The 16,128-nt window shown below is 35.7% G+C and overlaps 1 protein-coding gene across 10 annotated transcripts in view; it reads right to left on the reverse strand.

Moving 5' to 3' along the window:
- Positions 1-16,128, reverse strand: part of LOC18445756 (Rab3 GTPase-activating protein catalytic subunit) — a 63,072-nt gene that overhangs the window by 6,853 nt on the left and 40,091 nt on the right. For 8 of the 10 annotated variants that reach the window (XM_020674475.2, XM_088859902.1, XM_088859903.1 and 5 more), the window contains 6 exons: positions 14,854-15,183; positions 14,710-14,774; positions 14,442-14,490; positions 14,207-14,360; positions 2,315-2,399; positions 2,171-2,240 (listed from right to left, as the gene is read on the reverse strand). In XM_020674475.2, the coding sequence (XP_020530134.2) occupies positions 2,171-2,240; positions 2,315-2,399; positions 14,207-14,360; positions 14,442-14,490; positions 14,710-14,774; positions 14,854-15,183 (753 nt within the window). The remainder of the gene's footprint in view (positions 1-2,170; positions 2,241-2,314; positions 2,400-14,206; positions 14,361-14,441; positions 14,491-14,709; positions 14,775-14,853; positions 15,184-16,128) is intronic. The other 2 variants (XR_016050451.1, XR_016050450.1) reach the window with 1 other exon arrangement.

Here is a 16,128-nt window from a genome sequence, read left to right on the forward strand (position 1 = left end):
GCAATCTGCATCGAGGTGGCGCCTAGGTAGCCGCCTTGACTGTAGCGTCTTGCCCGCCTAGGCGGAAGCTTAGACGGAAACTGCCTAGGTTCGCCTAGGTATTTTAGGTGATTGGCCAACTAGGCGGGTGGCAGAATTTTCGAACACTGGTGACCATTTAAAAGGCAATAGCTTATGGATTTCTTTGTAGTCAGGATACTTGTGGATTTGTTTTTAATCTAACCTAGATATTCTAAGTACTCCTGGCTTTCAATATTCCCAGTTTCAGTGGGAGTATTTGGGAATGTGTGATTTAAAGCAGTTTATGACATGTTATCTTAAACAGGCTATATACGATTAAGAGCAAGACGTCAACGTGTCTTAGTGCACACGGGGAATCTTGCCATGGTTTTGCAATCTAGGATCTTTCCTTACAAAGTTGGCTCTGCACCATTGAGTTGGTTTGGTCTTTGTTACCCAAGATACATCTCTACCAGCGTGGGCATCACAGATACCCCGTCAAAGTAACTTGATTCCAGCAGTGGTTCATCTTTCATCTACAGGAATTGTATAGGCCTTTATGTGAAGATTGGGGCTTATAAGGACAAAGGCCTTAATTTCTACAATATCATTATTCACATCACGAAATTCATGACTTCTATATTGACTAGTTATAGGTCTGAGCCCCAGATATGGGATCAGCATTACACCTACAACTAACGATAATCTATTCCTTGGCTAACTTTTTGATGGACCAATCACAAGACCCTTTTGCAAAATGACTTGTGGTTCAAGGGTCCATTGGGTTAGTTTGAGGGTATGTGATTATGAGTGTCATACAGGAGTACCTAGTGGAAAAGGAACTTCTCTTCACATGGCATACACACTCTTCAAATGAAATCATTCCACAGTTTTTTTAGGGTTTCCAAAAAAAAATAAAAATATTTCTATTGTCCACTTTGATCAACTCAATAATATGTTTGGTTTGGCTAATTTGTAGGACTCAAAATAAAAATTTCTTCTAAACAAAGGGCTTCTCCAGGAATAAATATTTGTTTTATTTTGATTACATATTTTGATGAAGTTGAAAGCAACTTGTGGGCTAGGTTTGCCTTGGGGAATGACATGGAGTGTCCTTCAATGGGATGCCAGGTGGCAGCCACTTCACTACCCCATGGGACTACGTCATGAGTCGCATCTTACTGATATAGTTGTTCTGGCATCGCTTAGTTTGGTGGATACAAAAATTAGTAATTGGCTACTGTTTCTCAGCAGTATTTTCTCCAAGAAATGTACCCTATTTTTTGGGAATTCATAACTTGATCTGGTTCGATATTCAAATGCCAGCTTGGTACATCACTGCATGGAATGGCACTCTACTTCCAAGTCTTAAAACCATGGTGGTCCCCTGTTCGTAATATGTAGATGACATTGCGAGGCCCCTTTCTGAAGCTTGTAATAAGAGAATTTGATTAAGATCTTTAATGTGGCATAAGAATAACACAAAAGCAAGGCCATGTGATCTGGAGTCGATAAATACTTGTCAGACAACATGGATAGTCCAAGGTAGGATTCCTACAGCTCTAGCATCATCCCCTTTTGATTTGGAATGCTAAAGAAGCTCCATATATGCAGTGGCTAAGCACTATGGGAGAATGTGGGCTCCTTGGAAGCTATGATGCTTTAATGCTTCAATAAGGATGTCATATGCTCATCAGATATTTCAAAATCCAATGTAAATTCACATAAATTTGGAGTTCTAGACATATCATAGCCATACGGTTCATCATAGCTTGGAAGGATCAATATCTGTCAGCGGCAGTTTAACCATCACCAAAGTTCCCAAAGTGAAAATCTATCTCCTAGCAGCGAGCTATCATCGAACATCCGTAGTGTGCTCTAGAATCTACTCTAGCAACAAGAAGTTTCATATCTGACTTTGCGAAACTCTCCAACTCAAACTCTCGAGTGTAAATTTGCTCAATGTTTGTGACTTCAGCAACTTCTCTCAAGTTAGTACACCAGTTTTGGCAGACATAAGAGAGAATCCATGGTGATTCAGAATACAAACAACAAAGGAAAAAACTGTAACACAGAGCTATGAAAATAATGTGATCAACAAAGCACATAATGTATTTCTTTGTTCTGAATGTAGCAAAATGAAAAGGTACCAGAAAAAATAGATGCTTACAACAACAACAAAAAGCTGTATGAAGATCTCCGAAGGTGAAACATCCTCCAAGTAGTTCAAAATGCTTTCTCTACACATAAAAAATTCATTTTAACACTAGAAAGACATAATATCCAGATAAAGTATCATACAGTCACAACTTACACTGCTAAATCCTCATCAAATAGTGGTGTTTGCTTAACAGCAGGCAAAGGTTTGGCATTCTCCCATAATTCACGCCACAAATTACCTAAGAAAAATCAAGTTAATATTGTTCTCAAACAGTCCACCATTCCAAATGCATATCCTAAGGACTTGTCTCAAAGAGACCCAAAGAAGCAAGTAACCAATCATCAAATGGTACAGATGTAACGGAAACTCAAATTTTAATTGCTAGAACTTATTTTAACTTAGTTTTACAAAAGCAGTAACATTGAAATCATCACATACCTTTCAATTTGTTTCACCCCCAAGATTATTTCGTCCAATGAACCATTATAACCTATCATATAAGTCCAAAAAGTCATTTGTTCCATTTCCTATTTGTAGAGTACACCTTGGAGAGGTTAGGAGTCATTTTCTGACCATAATGGCCGCATTTTCAATGAATATTGACCCATTAGCAGATGTTTGCTCATATTTTTTATGGAAATAAATTCACTTAGGGACCATCAGGAGACTAAGAAGACCTAAAATATATAACCATCGTATATAATCTATAATTATGGGGAGTGCCTTCTCTACTCCATGAACACAGTTCCATGTTCCCAAAGATGATATCATCGAGACCTCACTACTGATTCTATGGGATCTGAACCCCATTCAGCATGGGATCTCAATCCCATTAAACATGAGATCATGATCTATAGACATAAGAGATATGATTAGATGACTTCTTCTTTTTTTTTTGGGAGGATGGGGGGGGGGGGGGGGGGGGGGGGGGGGAAGGGGGGATAAATAATACACGATCAGATGAATTCTTGTTAATAGAGACGACTATAGTCAGTGACACATTTTACTCAGTTAATGAGTGTGATTGTGTGCATCATATATGTCGAATATATGCCTTGCAACATAGCAGATCAGAGACAAATCCCTGACTATAGTCACATTTTACTAAGTTAAGGAGTGTGATTGTGTGCATCATATATGTTGAATATATGCCTTGCAACATCGCAGATCAGAGACAAATCCCAAGATTTCATGAACAACATTTAAAATCTATGGTGGTCTAAGCAAATTTCTCAGTTTCCATCCAATTTTCTCAGGAGCAGATGGGTGGCCGAACCAGTAAGAGCACCGGTCCAGTTGGACCGGACCAGTTTGCTATCATAGCAGTCATATAATCAAAAGATAAAAAACTAAGAAAAATAAAAGAAGTTTGAAAAGCACAGAAACCATATGAAAAAATACAGAAAAATGGGAAGATTTCACAAAAATATTAGGAATGAAAATAAAAGGGAAAATTACATAGACCCGGATGCTTAAAACATCCTACCTGTAGGACTCCCCACTAAAATATTTTCATAGACAATCCCTTGGCATTGTTATTCTTTTTATCTAACCGCAGAGTTACGTTTTTATACAATTGAAGAAAAAAAAGCCCTCACGTAGGTTTGGTACTTGGAGTGCCGAACTGAAGTTCTTTCCTTACCCGAGGTTGCTTCAGCACTCCAAGCACCGAAATAACTTTGGTCCTCTTTTATATTTTATTTTGTGTCACCCATGCTCGGTTCGGTAATGGGAGTGCCAAACCGACTTGATGACATTTTCTTCTAGATTGCCTAAATTTTCACTTTTTTTGTTTTTTTATAATGCATGGGGATGGTGGACAGATGTGAGGAAAAACAGTGCCAAGGATTTGGTGTGAAATAGAAATTTGGTCGGGGGACGTATGAGAAGGATCTTTGAGGTAGGAGGCTATATGCAATGTTCTAAAAGCAAAATTATCCTCCATAATTCCATCATGATGTACCCCAATAGGCCATCAAGCAATACCAATGAAAATCAACCATAGTTACCGGAATCTCTCCATCGACCTCGTGTTACTGGTTACGAAACCGGATTCCACATTTCCGTTAAGTAATCTCTACGGAAACAATTTTTTGTATCCAAGAAAACTCGATTCCTTAATTTCAGAATCTCGATTCGACATATCTTTAGAAAACATTTATCGGGACGTATGAGAAGGATCTTTGAGGTAGGAGGCTATATGCAATGTTCCAAAAGCAAAATTATCCTCCATAATTCCATCTCATGATATACCCCAATAGGACATCAAGCAATACCAATGAAAATCAACTATAGTTACCGGAATCTCTCCACCAACCTCGTGTTACAGCTTACGAAACCCGATTCCAAGTTTCCGTTAAGGAATTTCTACGGAAACAATTTTTTGCATCGAAGGAAACTTGATTCCTTAATTTCGGAATCTCAATTTGACATATCTTTAGAAAACATCTATCAGAACCAAGGAAACTCAATTCTTTAATTTCGAAATCTCAATCCAATATATCTTTAGAAACTTGAACCTATTAATTGTGGGTAGACGTTCCTAAATATATCGAATCTGGATTCCAACGAGAATTAAATCTTGATTCCACGTCAATTGGAGCAAAAATCTTCCTTCGAATGCTCTAGTGGTTGCAAGGTTTCATTATTTTACTTGTGGCACCCTATATGGCCATTATTTTAAACTTAAAATATAACTGGTAAATACAACACCTACAATTAAAAATAAAACCATGGCGTAGACATAATTCCATTTTGTCTTTATAATAATGAAGCCAAAATAACGATTTACAAATACTTGTCTTTTCTTTTGTGTATAATGATCGTAAGTTCAATAGTCAACATAATCACTTTAAAATTTGGGAAACCATCTAGTAAGGGACATCCAACTTCCTTCTCCATAAAAAAATGAAATCTTGTTTCCTACAAGGTTTCAAAAAATGCTAGGCGGCCTGCCTGGCGCCTAGTGCCTAAGCGGGGCGCCCAGAACCTCGGGTGCCCTATAGTTTTTCACTTTGGGGGTTTTCATATATTGAGGGTTTTTTTTTTTTCTTTTTTACTTTGGGGGCTAAAACTAAACCTCATAATGTTTTTATATAACCTTCGGGATCAAAATGACCCCCTTTGTCCTTTTGGGCTATTTAAAAAAATGAAAAAGGCTCTACGGGCATGGGCGCCTCCCTAACTCGCCTAGGCACCCGCCTTGCCACCCGCCCTACCGCCCGCCCAAGTACATCCGCTCGTGTAGGGCCGCCTGGGTTGAGGAGTGCAAATTTTTTGTCCAGGCCGCCTAGGCAGGCTCCTAGGCACCAGGTGGACCGTTTTTTAAAACATTGGTTTCCTGATAAGGGTCGTCAATCGCATTCCATAGTCCATATTATTGTAAATCTCGATCTCAAACTGGCATGGATCTCTGATCCATATACTTCAAAAACTTGATTCCAAATATGTTAGAATCACGATTCAGAACAGCAACATATCTATGTTCCACATATGTTAGAAACTCGATTTCATAAATGTCGGAAACTCGATTCTGCATATTAATAAATCTTGACTCCTAGAGTGTTGATTCCAGGGGGATGGGAATCTCGATTCCAAGGAGGACAGAATCTCGATCCCATATGTGGATGAAACTTATATCTATTTTGGTCAAAACACGATTCTCAGAAACTAGGAATTTCGGTCCTAGCGATTCTTATTGTATGGACAACGATTCCTAAGATAAGAATCTTCTAGCCGGTCGGGATTCTGTGATTCCGATTTCTAAAACGACTCAGGTTCCTAAAACGATTCGTGTTCCTAGGCATTTCCAACAACTATGAAATGAACTAATGAAGTAATAAAGCAAAAGGTCAAAACATAACACAAAGCCACAATACCTCAACTCCACATCAATATTGAAACTAAGAACGATCTGAAAAATACCAAAAAAAAAAAAGAGAGTATCAAACAACCAAAAATAAAACAAAATAGATTGAAAATAGAAATAAAAAACACATTTACACAAAAAATTCACAAAATCGACAAAACAAGAAAATACCTACGACATTAAACTATTAAAGCCAAAAAAAATTAAGAATATTTCAAATGAATGCAAGAAACAACCCATTATTATTTGGGGTAAAAAGAAGAGTTCTATAGTGTAAAAGTCTTAATAAAGAAAAATTGAAAGTTTTCAATTTTTCTTTACTATTTTAGACCCAAAACAAATGAACCAAAAAAAATATCAAATAGACTTAATTACTTCAAAGATTTTGGCCCAAATCCTAGTTTTTCTTTCAGTTCAGGGAGAGTGCGAGAAGAGAGAGAATTGCCAAAGCCTTTCTCTCTCGAAAAAAGTACTTTTTATACTCAAAAACCATCCGTATTTCATTTTACAAAAATTCCCCTCATAAAACTCTAAGGGTCCCTTCTATTTCCTAGAAATAGGTCTACGGGAAACTCAATTTCATGGATACCAGCCATTTCCGCAATTTGGATGTAGTTTGCAAATGGGATTTCAGTCTCCGCATGGATATTTGTGTCCACGTATTGAGGCCAAAACATTGAGATGTGTATACCACCAAAATAATAACTACTAGTAGTATTGCAATTATTAATACTAATTGTAGTATTTATTACATGTAATAATATACTACTATTATGCATATCATTATTCAGACCAGCTGCTCAAACTATTTGAGGTCATTTCGATTGCTATTTCGGTCCCGAAGGGTGATTCTAGACTGGAACGGCAACTAGTTCACCATTTCATAGCTCTGATAGCCAGCCTTGTCTGCTTCTAACAAATTGCTTTCTTGTCATGCCTTGCTATCTTAAGTCTTTTTTATGGGACTCTCTCAATATGGAATTTTCATGTTCCATGTGCAAATAATATTTAAAGTATTATTTCATGAACCATTCATTTTTTAATGCTTACAAATTTACCCAACTTCACCTCATGTTAACATATACAAATATGATTGTATTTATATAATATAATACAGTATAGTATAATATAATACTATAAATATAATATAATATAAGGATACATTCTAGAGGCGCAGTCTGACTTGAGTACCAAAGTATATATGTAACAGATATAATACATAACACAGATATTCTAACGGCATTCCTAAGATGCTTCTTTATAAGCAATCCCATTAAGTCCAAAGGAAAAGAACTTGGGCACGAGATGATCCGCTGCTCCCAACAACTATGTTGTAATTCCTCCCTCCCAGCCAACAACTATGATGCAATCCCCACTCCTTCATTCTGTAGGCACAATGATGGAGGGCAAAATTATTCTCATTTTTTATTTTTATTCAACTTTAAGGGATGTATATTATCGTTTTCGTTTAAGGGTTTATTTCTTAGTTTTTTAAGGGATTATGGGGTTTTTATTTTTTTTATTTACTTCATAAATACTATTCACAAATACTATTCATGACTACTGTTCACAAGTACTGTTCACATGGGTAAAACCGTTATTACAAAATTTAAGTTTAAGTTATGATATATAGGTCATTTTAATCATTGTATAGACATATAATGTCTTTAAATATTAAATTATAATATATAAGAAATGTGTGGGGACTAGTTAGAGAAAAATTCCACATGATTTTTAGAAATTGAAAAAGACAAAAGCTTAAACTTTTGGAACCCTAACTTGGAGTATGGAGAAGAAACCCTAGAATACTTTGAAATATGCTTGTGTTTAGCTTTGTTCTTGTTGATTTTACTGTTCCCTCAAATCCTTCTACATCAAATTGATATCAGAGCCCACGATCTAGACGGATAGTGACTATTGCACTGTAGGAAGTTACAGTAACATCAATTTTTTGGTGCCCTAGATAAACAACAAAGAGGTGAAGTCACAGTGGGATCTAGGGTTTGCTGATTTTGGCCAAAGTTTTGCCAAAACAACCTAGATCTTTCTGATTTCAGCAGTTTTTATTGATTATTTGCCTAGGGTATGCGACATTGGCGAACCCATGGCAGCGAGAAGGGCCAGTAGAAGAGGGATTTTTGTAGATCCGCTTCGTGATCCCATAGATTACAGCATTAAAGAACTTGACAGGCAAGTTTAGTAGCTCGTGCAGCAATTCACGAGCCTCAATAATGGGCAAGACGGTGATCTTTCAGCCCAAGTGGATCTCGAGTACAAGTTTTTTCACTTTCGTGCTGCGCATGAGGAGTCGAGTGTTGATAATACGTACAAAAGACCCATATGTTAGGAACATAACTCTAGGGTTCTTCATTTGGAGGATGAGGTTCTTGATTTTGATACAAATTGCATTGAAAATCGGCAAGTTAAAGATTGGGACTCACCTCCAATCTTCGACGCATACTTAAATGAAGAACAAGATCTTGTAAGACAACAAATCTACGATGATGATCAAGATTTCGTAGTTCAATTAGTATTTGACAAGGAAAAAAATTTACTCATAGGAGAATTGAAAGGTGAAGTTGTTGCTTTAATCACTGATCTCAAAGATGCACTCGTGGTGTGCTCTAGAGCTGAGCCTGAGCAAATTCATGCACAAAGTGATGCAATTTCAACAACTTTATTTTTAAAAATATTCTATAGACACACAAGGACCCTTTCCTCAAAATCTTGTTCATCATCGTGGATTCGATCTCCTACAAGATCTTGTTCTTCATCCAAGTATGCGTCAAAGATTGGAGGTGAATTCCAATCAACTCCTTGCTGATGCTTTATGCAATCTGTGTCAAAATCAATAATCTCATCCTCCAAATCAAAAACCCTAGAGTTATGTTCCCAACATCTAGGTCTTTTGCCCTTATCCTAAACACTCGACTCCCCACATGAAGGGCGAAAGTGAAAAGGCTTGTACTCAAGATCTCTTCGGATGAAAGATCATTATCTTACTCATTATTGAGGCTCGTGAATTGCTGCATCAGTTGTTGAACTTGCCTTTCAAGTTTCTCAATTCTGCGATCTCTAGGAACACGAAGTGGATCTACAAAAATCCCCCTGGTTGCTACAATGGGTTCGCCAAAATCACAAACCCTAGGCAAATAATCAACAAAAACTGCTGAAATCACAAAGACCTAAGGTTGTTTTGACAAAACTTTGGCCAAAATCAGCAAACCCTATACCCCATGGTAACTCCTTCTCTCTGATACCAACTTGATGTAAGAGACTTTGAGAGAACAGTAAAATCAACAAGAAACAAAGCTAAACACAAACATAATTCAAAGAAACGTAGGGTTTCTTCTCTATACCCCAAGCCAGGGTTTCAAAAGTCTAAGCTTTTCTCTTTTTCAATTTCTAAAAATCATATGGAATTGACCATCTCAAGGCCCCACTCAGCTCCTATAAATTATAATTATGTTCACAAACATTACATGTGCATACAATCATTAAAACAACCTATATATCCTAACTTAAACTTAAATTTTGTAATCTCAGTTTTACCCCTATGAACAGTACCCATGAACAACACTCGTAAATCGTACACATGAATAGTATCCATGAAATAAACAGAAAAGATAAAAACCTTGGAATTCCTAAAAACTAAAAACCCCTAGAAATAAAACCCAAAGATTAAATCTATAATATACATCCTTTGAAATTGAATAAAAATAAAAAAACAAGAGCAATTTTTTCTTCCATCATTCTCTTCTGATTGGAGAAAACTCGTCCTCGAGTTTTGAAGTGTGCTAAGATGAAATTGGTGTTAGTCTGACAACAGTTTTCAACTTGAATATTATAAACATCATCATAGGACTTGTGGGTTACAGTACTGATCAGAACACGAAGATTATGCATTGAAACTGAGAAAGCCTCAGGGAAAGGGTCACTATATGTCGCTGGAATATTTTTAATCTCCTAAACTTGTCGAAATTGCATCACTTCAACCATGTAATCCTATTGAACTTGCCCAAGCTCTGCTTTAGAACACACAACGAGTGCATCTTTGAGATCAGTGATTAAACCAACAACTTCACCTTTCAATTCTCCTTTGAGTCCTCTATTTTTTTCTCGTCAAACACCATTGAACTACAAATCTTAATCATCATCATCATAGATTCAATCTCCTACAAGATCTTATTTTTCATCTAAGTATTTTTACAAGATTCGAGGTGAATCCCAATCTACAACTTGTTGATTTTACTGCTTCCTCAAATTTCCCTGCATCAAATTGGTATCAAAGCCTACACTCTACACAAAAAGTATTATACATTGTATCAAAGTACTATAGCAGTGTACGGAGGACTGTAGCAATGTACAGAGTCACTATATCGTTGTACGGAGTTATTGTAGCATCGATTTTTTTGGTGCCCTAGATCAACAACAAAGAGCGGAAGTTATAGTGGAGATCTACGATTTGCTGATTTTGGCCAAAGTTTTAGCAAAACAACCTAGATCTTGCTGATTTCATCAGTTTTTTTGTTGATTATTTGCCTCAAGTTTGTGATTTCGATGAATCAATGGCAATGACAAGGGGCCATAGAAGGGGGAATTTTGTAGATCCACTCCGTGATCCCATAAATGACAGAATTGAGGAAATTGAAAGGCAACTACAACAGCTATCGCAACAATTCGCGAGACTCAATAATGGGCAAGACGATAATCTTTTAGCACAAGAGGATTTCTGTGTTACTTTTGCGTTCTATGTGGAAAGTCTAGTAATGAGGATAGTGATATAAGACCTAGATGGAGGGAACATCACTCTAAGGTTTTCGATTTGGAGGATGAGATTCTTGAATTTGACACAAATTGTATCGAAAATCTGCAGGATGTAGATGGGGATCTGCCACCAATCTTCAACACATACTTAGATGAAGAACAAGATCTTGTACAAGATCCAATCTACAATGATGATCAAGATTTTATGGTTGAATTGGTATTTGACAAGGAAAAAGATGGACTCACAAAGGAGAATTTATAGGTGAAGTTGTTAATTAGTCGCTGATCTCAAAGATGCACCCGTGGTATGTTCTAGAGCTGATCTAGGCAAATTCAATAGGGTGGTTATATGGCTGAAGCGATGTAATTTCAACAAATTTATGTGATTAAAAATATTCTATCGACATACAATGGCCCTTTCCTCGAGGGACTCTGAGATTTAATGTACAATCATTGTGTTCTGATTAATGCAGTAACCCACAAGTCCCATGATTATGTTTACAATATTCGAGTTCAAGAATTTAGCCGAAATAGCATCAATTCCATCTTAAGACACTTCAAAACTCGAGGACGATGTTTCTCCAACCTGGGAAAAATGATGGAGGGCAAAATTATTCTTATTTTAAATTTTTATTCCACTTTAAAGGACATATATTATACTTTTAGCTTTAGGGTTTATTTCTAGGGTTTTTAGTTTGTTAGGGCTTATAGGGTTTTCATTTTTTATCTACTTCATAAGTACCAATGTTGTCAGATTCGCTTCGAAGTCTTCTTCGATTTGGTGAGAAAAATGAAGTAATTCGGTGCTTTCGCCGATTCAGGGGAAGACTTCAGACTTGTTTTTTTAATTTAGCATAATATATATATATATATATATATATATATATATATATATATACACACACACATATATATTATACAAACAATGGAAAAATTTAAAAATCAAAAAATCAAAAAAATCAAAAATATACTTTTATATAGTTGTATCTATGTTGATCGAAGCAGACCCAATGGATACTCGAAGCAAACCCAAAGCAGACCCGAATCTAACCGAAGCAGCCCAAAGCGGCCTCTTCGGCTTTTGCCTAAAATCCAAACGTGTCAGCCTCTTCGACCAAAGCGAGGCAAATTTGATAACATTGATAAGTACTATTCATGGGTATTGTTCATGGGTACTGTTCACAGGTATAAAATTGTAATTACGAAATTTAAGTTTAAGTTAAAATATATAGGTCATTTTAATCATTGTATGGACATGTAATATCTTTGAACATTGAATTAGAATATATAAAAAGTGTGTGGGGCCTTGAGATAAAAAATTCTACATGATTTTTAGATATTGAAAAAGAGAAAAGCTTAGGATTTTGGAACCTAGCATGGGGTATGGAGAAGAAACCCTAGGTTTCTTCGATTTATGCTTGTGTTTAGCTTTGCTCCTTATTATTTTTGTTGTTTCCCTCAATTTCCCTACATCACACAACCATCTCCATACATAAATTATCAATATAAACATTTACATACATACATACATATATATATATATATATATATATATATATATATATATATATATATATATATATATATATATATATATATATATATTGCAACCTTAAAAAGTAGAATTAAGGATGCACCTCAAAAATCCACTAGAAAAGATTGTTTTAATGTTGAAAACCTCTAATTGATCGTCTCGACATCACGATGCATGAATATGAAAAAAAAAAAAAAAAAATTATATATATATATATATATATATTGAGTCCCAGAAATAGTGCATCATGCAACACATTATCTAGGCCGTCCATTTTCAAGATTTTCATATGTTTATAGATAAATTTAATTTTAACCATTTTTGGAGTTTAATATTTTATAATTAAATATGAAAATAGATTTTGAGATATTCTTAAAAATTAGCGGTGCACCTTAATTGGATTGTTTAAGGTTGCAATATATATATATATATATATATATATATATATATATTGATTTCATGTCATGGTTTTTAATAGTAATATAGTAAAAACATCAAAAACCATCCTAGGGTCATTTATTTGACAGAGCACAATTTTTAAACATACTTTTCATTGTGACGAACAATAAAAGAAAACACAAAATTTGAAAATGCACCATAAAAAAATTTTCTTTTAACCCAATTAACATTTGACGTCTGTTTCGTGAGATGCTTTGATATAGGCCATAAGAGAGATTCTCTTTTTTACTTTTCTAAATTTTGTAGATGGCTTTATTATCTTTAGATGAAAGTATTGAAAAGGAAAAATCGATGTTGAATTCCTAAAGGCGTAGATAAAAAAATTCACCAAATGGATTGTCTAGTTTGATTTTTGGAAGGGGGCTCATTTTGACCATTTCTAAGATACAAATTAAATTTCTTTTTGTTTTTGGTGATTGATTGTTGGGATGAACAGAGTGCTTGTGTAAAATACAAGGTCATACTAATAGCACAAACACAGTTTTCTGGAAGTGCAATTCCATTATATTATATTGACACAGTGGAATGAAGTCATTCCTATCTATGTATATTTGTATGTATGTATGTATGTATGTCTGTACATAGGTATGTATGTACGCATGTATGTATGGATGTGTGTTTGTACGTATGTATTCATGACTTTTGAGAAGCTTTAAATATCTAACCAGGAAACAAGCATTCCAGCTTCTAACTTGAAGGAAACAACGACTGAAAGTCAGTACAAACTGTTGAACAACTTATAGACTGTAAAGCGCCACAAATGCCCGCCCTCTATACACTATTTTGCTGATGTCACATGAGGATTTGAAATTGCATTAATAAGATCAAACTACAGAGACCTCAAAACAGACGAATGGAACTTTTATCATGGCAAGGAAAAAGACAACAAAAGAGGATGGGAACACCAAACATTCAGGGAGTAATAGTCAAGATGATATTTTAATCTGCCATATGTTTAATGACAACAAACAAACTTAATGAGAGCCATCCCTAAGGATTCCACAAATGTGTTTGCTTTCAAGATGAAGAACAACCATTACCTGAAAAAGTTGAATGAAAACCTTAGTGAAATTCAGGATGAAAGGAAAACAAATGAAAGCGGCTTCATTCCTCTGGATCTCAATGCAGCAAATATTTAATGGTTCCAGTCCAGTTGTCTGACTAAATGATACTAAATGATCTCTATCCTAGTGCATCAAGGAATATACTTTGAAACTTACAGGAGGCTCATAAACATATTCCAAATTCTGTAGCCCTACTAAGTTGTAACTCTCATCCTTATTTTATGCAGAGAATGGTTTTTTAATACTAGAAACAATGCAACATGGACTTAATGCATAAGTACAAGGATTGTTAAAGTACAAGGTTTGTTATTGTGAGTTTAGAGGCATTTCATACAAAGAAAAGTAGAGATAACCTTCTTTCTGCATTCGTGTGCTCAGTTGACCCCGTTTCCAAGATCCATCTTCCTCAAGGTAATTCTTATCTGCATTATTTGTATCACCTTCTGTCCAGTCTGGTGGAGAGTGCCATCTAATGAAATCTTCCAAGATGCATCCAGGATTTGCAGCCTACAAAGAGTATAAATGTACAGATAGATATGATTCTGTTCATCATGTATGCAAGTGCTCCACTCAAATCCTATATACTACCTTAAACGCCTGCATATCCGAGAAGAGTTGAGAACAGCCGGTACCAAAACTGATAAAAAACCACAAGAAGTGCAATGTCAAATAGGGATAAACATGCAATGCAGATAGTCCAATCCTAAAAAGTTGAAAGAAAAAAGGAACCCAATCTATAGAAAAACCACTATACATAGTATGAAATCAGTATACTCATGTAACAAGTAGAGATGAATAATGCCAGGTTCAATGTTGGAAAAGAAGCAATGAGAAATTGGATCAAATCATGATCAACCTTCCTGTACGTAGGACAATTTCTTCTGTTTCTTTAAGAAGATCTTCTGTAAAAAGCGGACCCTCCTATAAGGTGATGAATGAAAATGAGCTCGGTATAATGTAAAATGCATACCACAGGTAAGAAATAAAAATTAATTCAAACCTGAGTTCGAGGAGAATATATAGGTTCACCAGTTTCTAACATCGTTAGATTTTCTGAAGGATGATCAGCTCCAAGTCGAAGCACCAAGCGTCCTGATTTCACTCTTGCATAAATCAGAGATGGCATTAAGGAAACAGACCCTCCAGTATTTGGGGTGTTGTCTTCCATTACAGATTTTAGAGACTCAATGTCTAAATGGCGCCGCCTTTTCCTAGCAACACAACAATTAATAACTTGCAACTGTTGGTGTAGAAGACAGAAATCCAGATCTGGGATCTCATCTACAGGCAAGAGGGGGATTGGTCGTCCTTCATTCCATAATCTTCTCAGCTGCATGTGGGCATGTGAAATATAAATAAGCAGCTATGCAAACCGGATTGAAAAAGGAATTGAGGCCCTCCCTAAGAAAAATAAACCATAGCCCTACACCTTTAACTCTTATAATCTTTGACAATAAATAGATGGAATTGGTAACCAGCATTTCATGGACACTCAAAACAAAAATGAAGGCAATGCAAAAAAAACTTAAAGGTGTTAGATACAAGAAATTTCTAACTTGTTATATTTTGCTCAGGTGTCATGCATATTGCATGAATAACAGATACTTAGTACTCTAACATCACGAATGGAAGGAAAATTGAATGAAAAACTCCGCCACAGCCGGTCCCAAGCAAATCATACTGGTCCTAAGCTCGGATAAAGGAGGAGAGTTGCGTTATGTAGGGCAGCTAGTATAAAACTTTCCAACATCGTTTCATGAATCCTGAACCTATTGATTTTAATAAAACAGCCGAAATAGTCAAGTACCCCCCAAGAGTAAACAAGTAAATCCTACAATTAGATGAGCAATATTTTGAGGGTAATATCATATAATAGAAGCAAATATATTGTTATTGATAAACGAGGAAACAATTTCAGTGAAGTGTGAGACTTTAAAAGAGGAACCAATATCAATGAAGCGTGAGTCTTTGTATTAAAAGAAAATAATAATCCAACTGAAGTTGGGTTTCTAGTGAACTCTGGCAAGAGAAAATAATAATAATAGCAGGCTACCACTGTAGCGTCACTAAAGACGCTGAATATAAGAAAACCACCCAAAAGAAAAAATCCCCAATAGTGTTTTGTTTGTGGGTTTTCATTGAGAGAACCCATATTCTTAGATGTTTCATGATGTAATAAAAATGCTGGCACGTATGGCCATAAGCCTTCACATGGCCTTGCCTATTTTTGTTGGTTTCTACTTGGATTCTTTGACAATTTCAATTTGTTTAGAAC

The sequence above is a fragment of the Amborella trichopoda genome, chromosome 2, assembly GCF_054954075.1.
Source record: "Amborella trichopoda isolate Santa Cruz 75 chromosome 2, AtrichopodaSantaCruz75HAP2 v2.0, whole genome shotgun sequence".
NCBI lineage: Eukaryota > Viridiplantae > Streptophyta > Magnoliopsida > Amborellales > Amborellaceae > Amborella > Amborella trichopoda.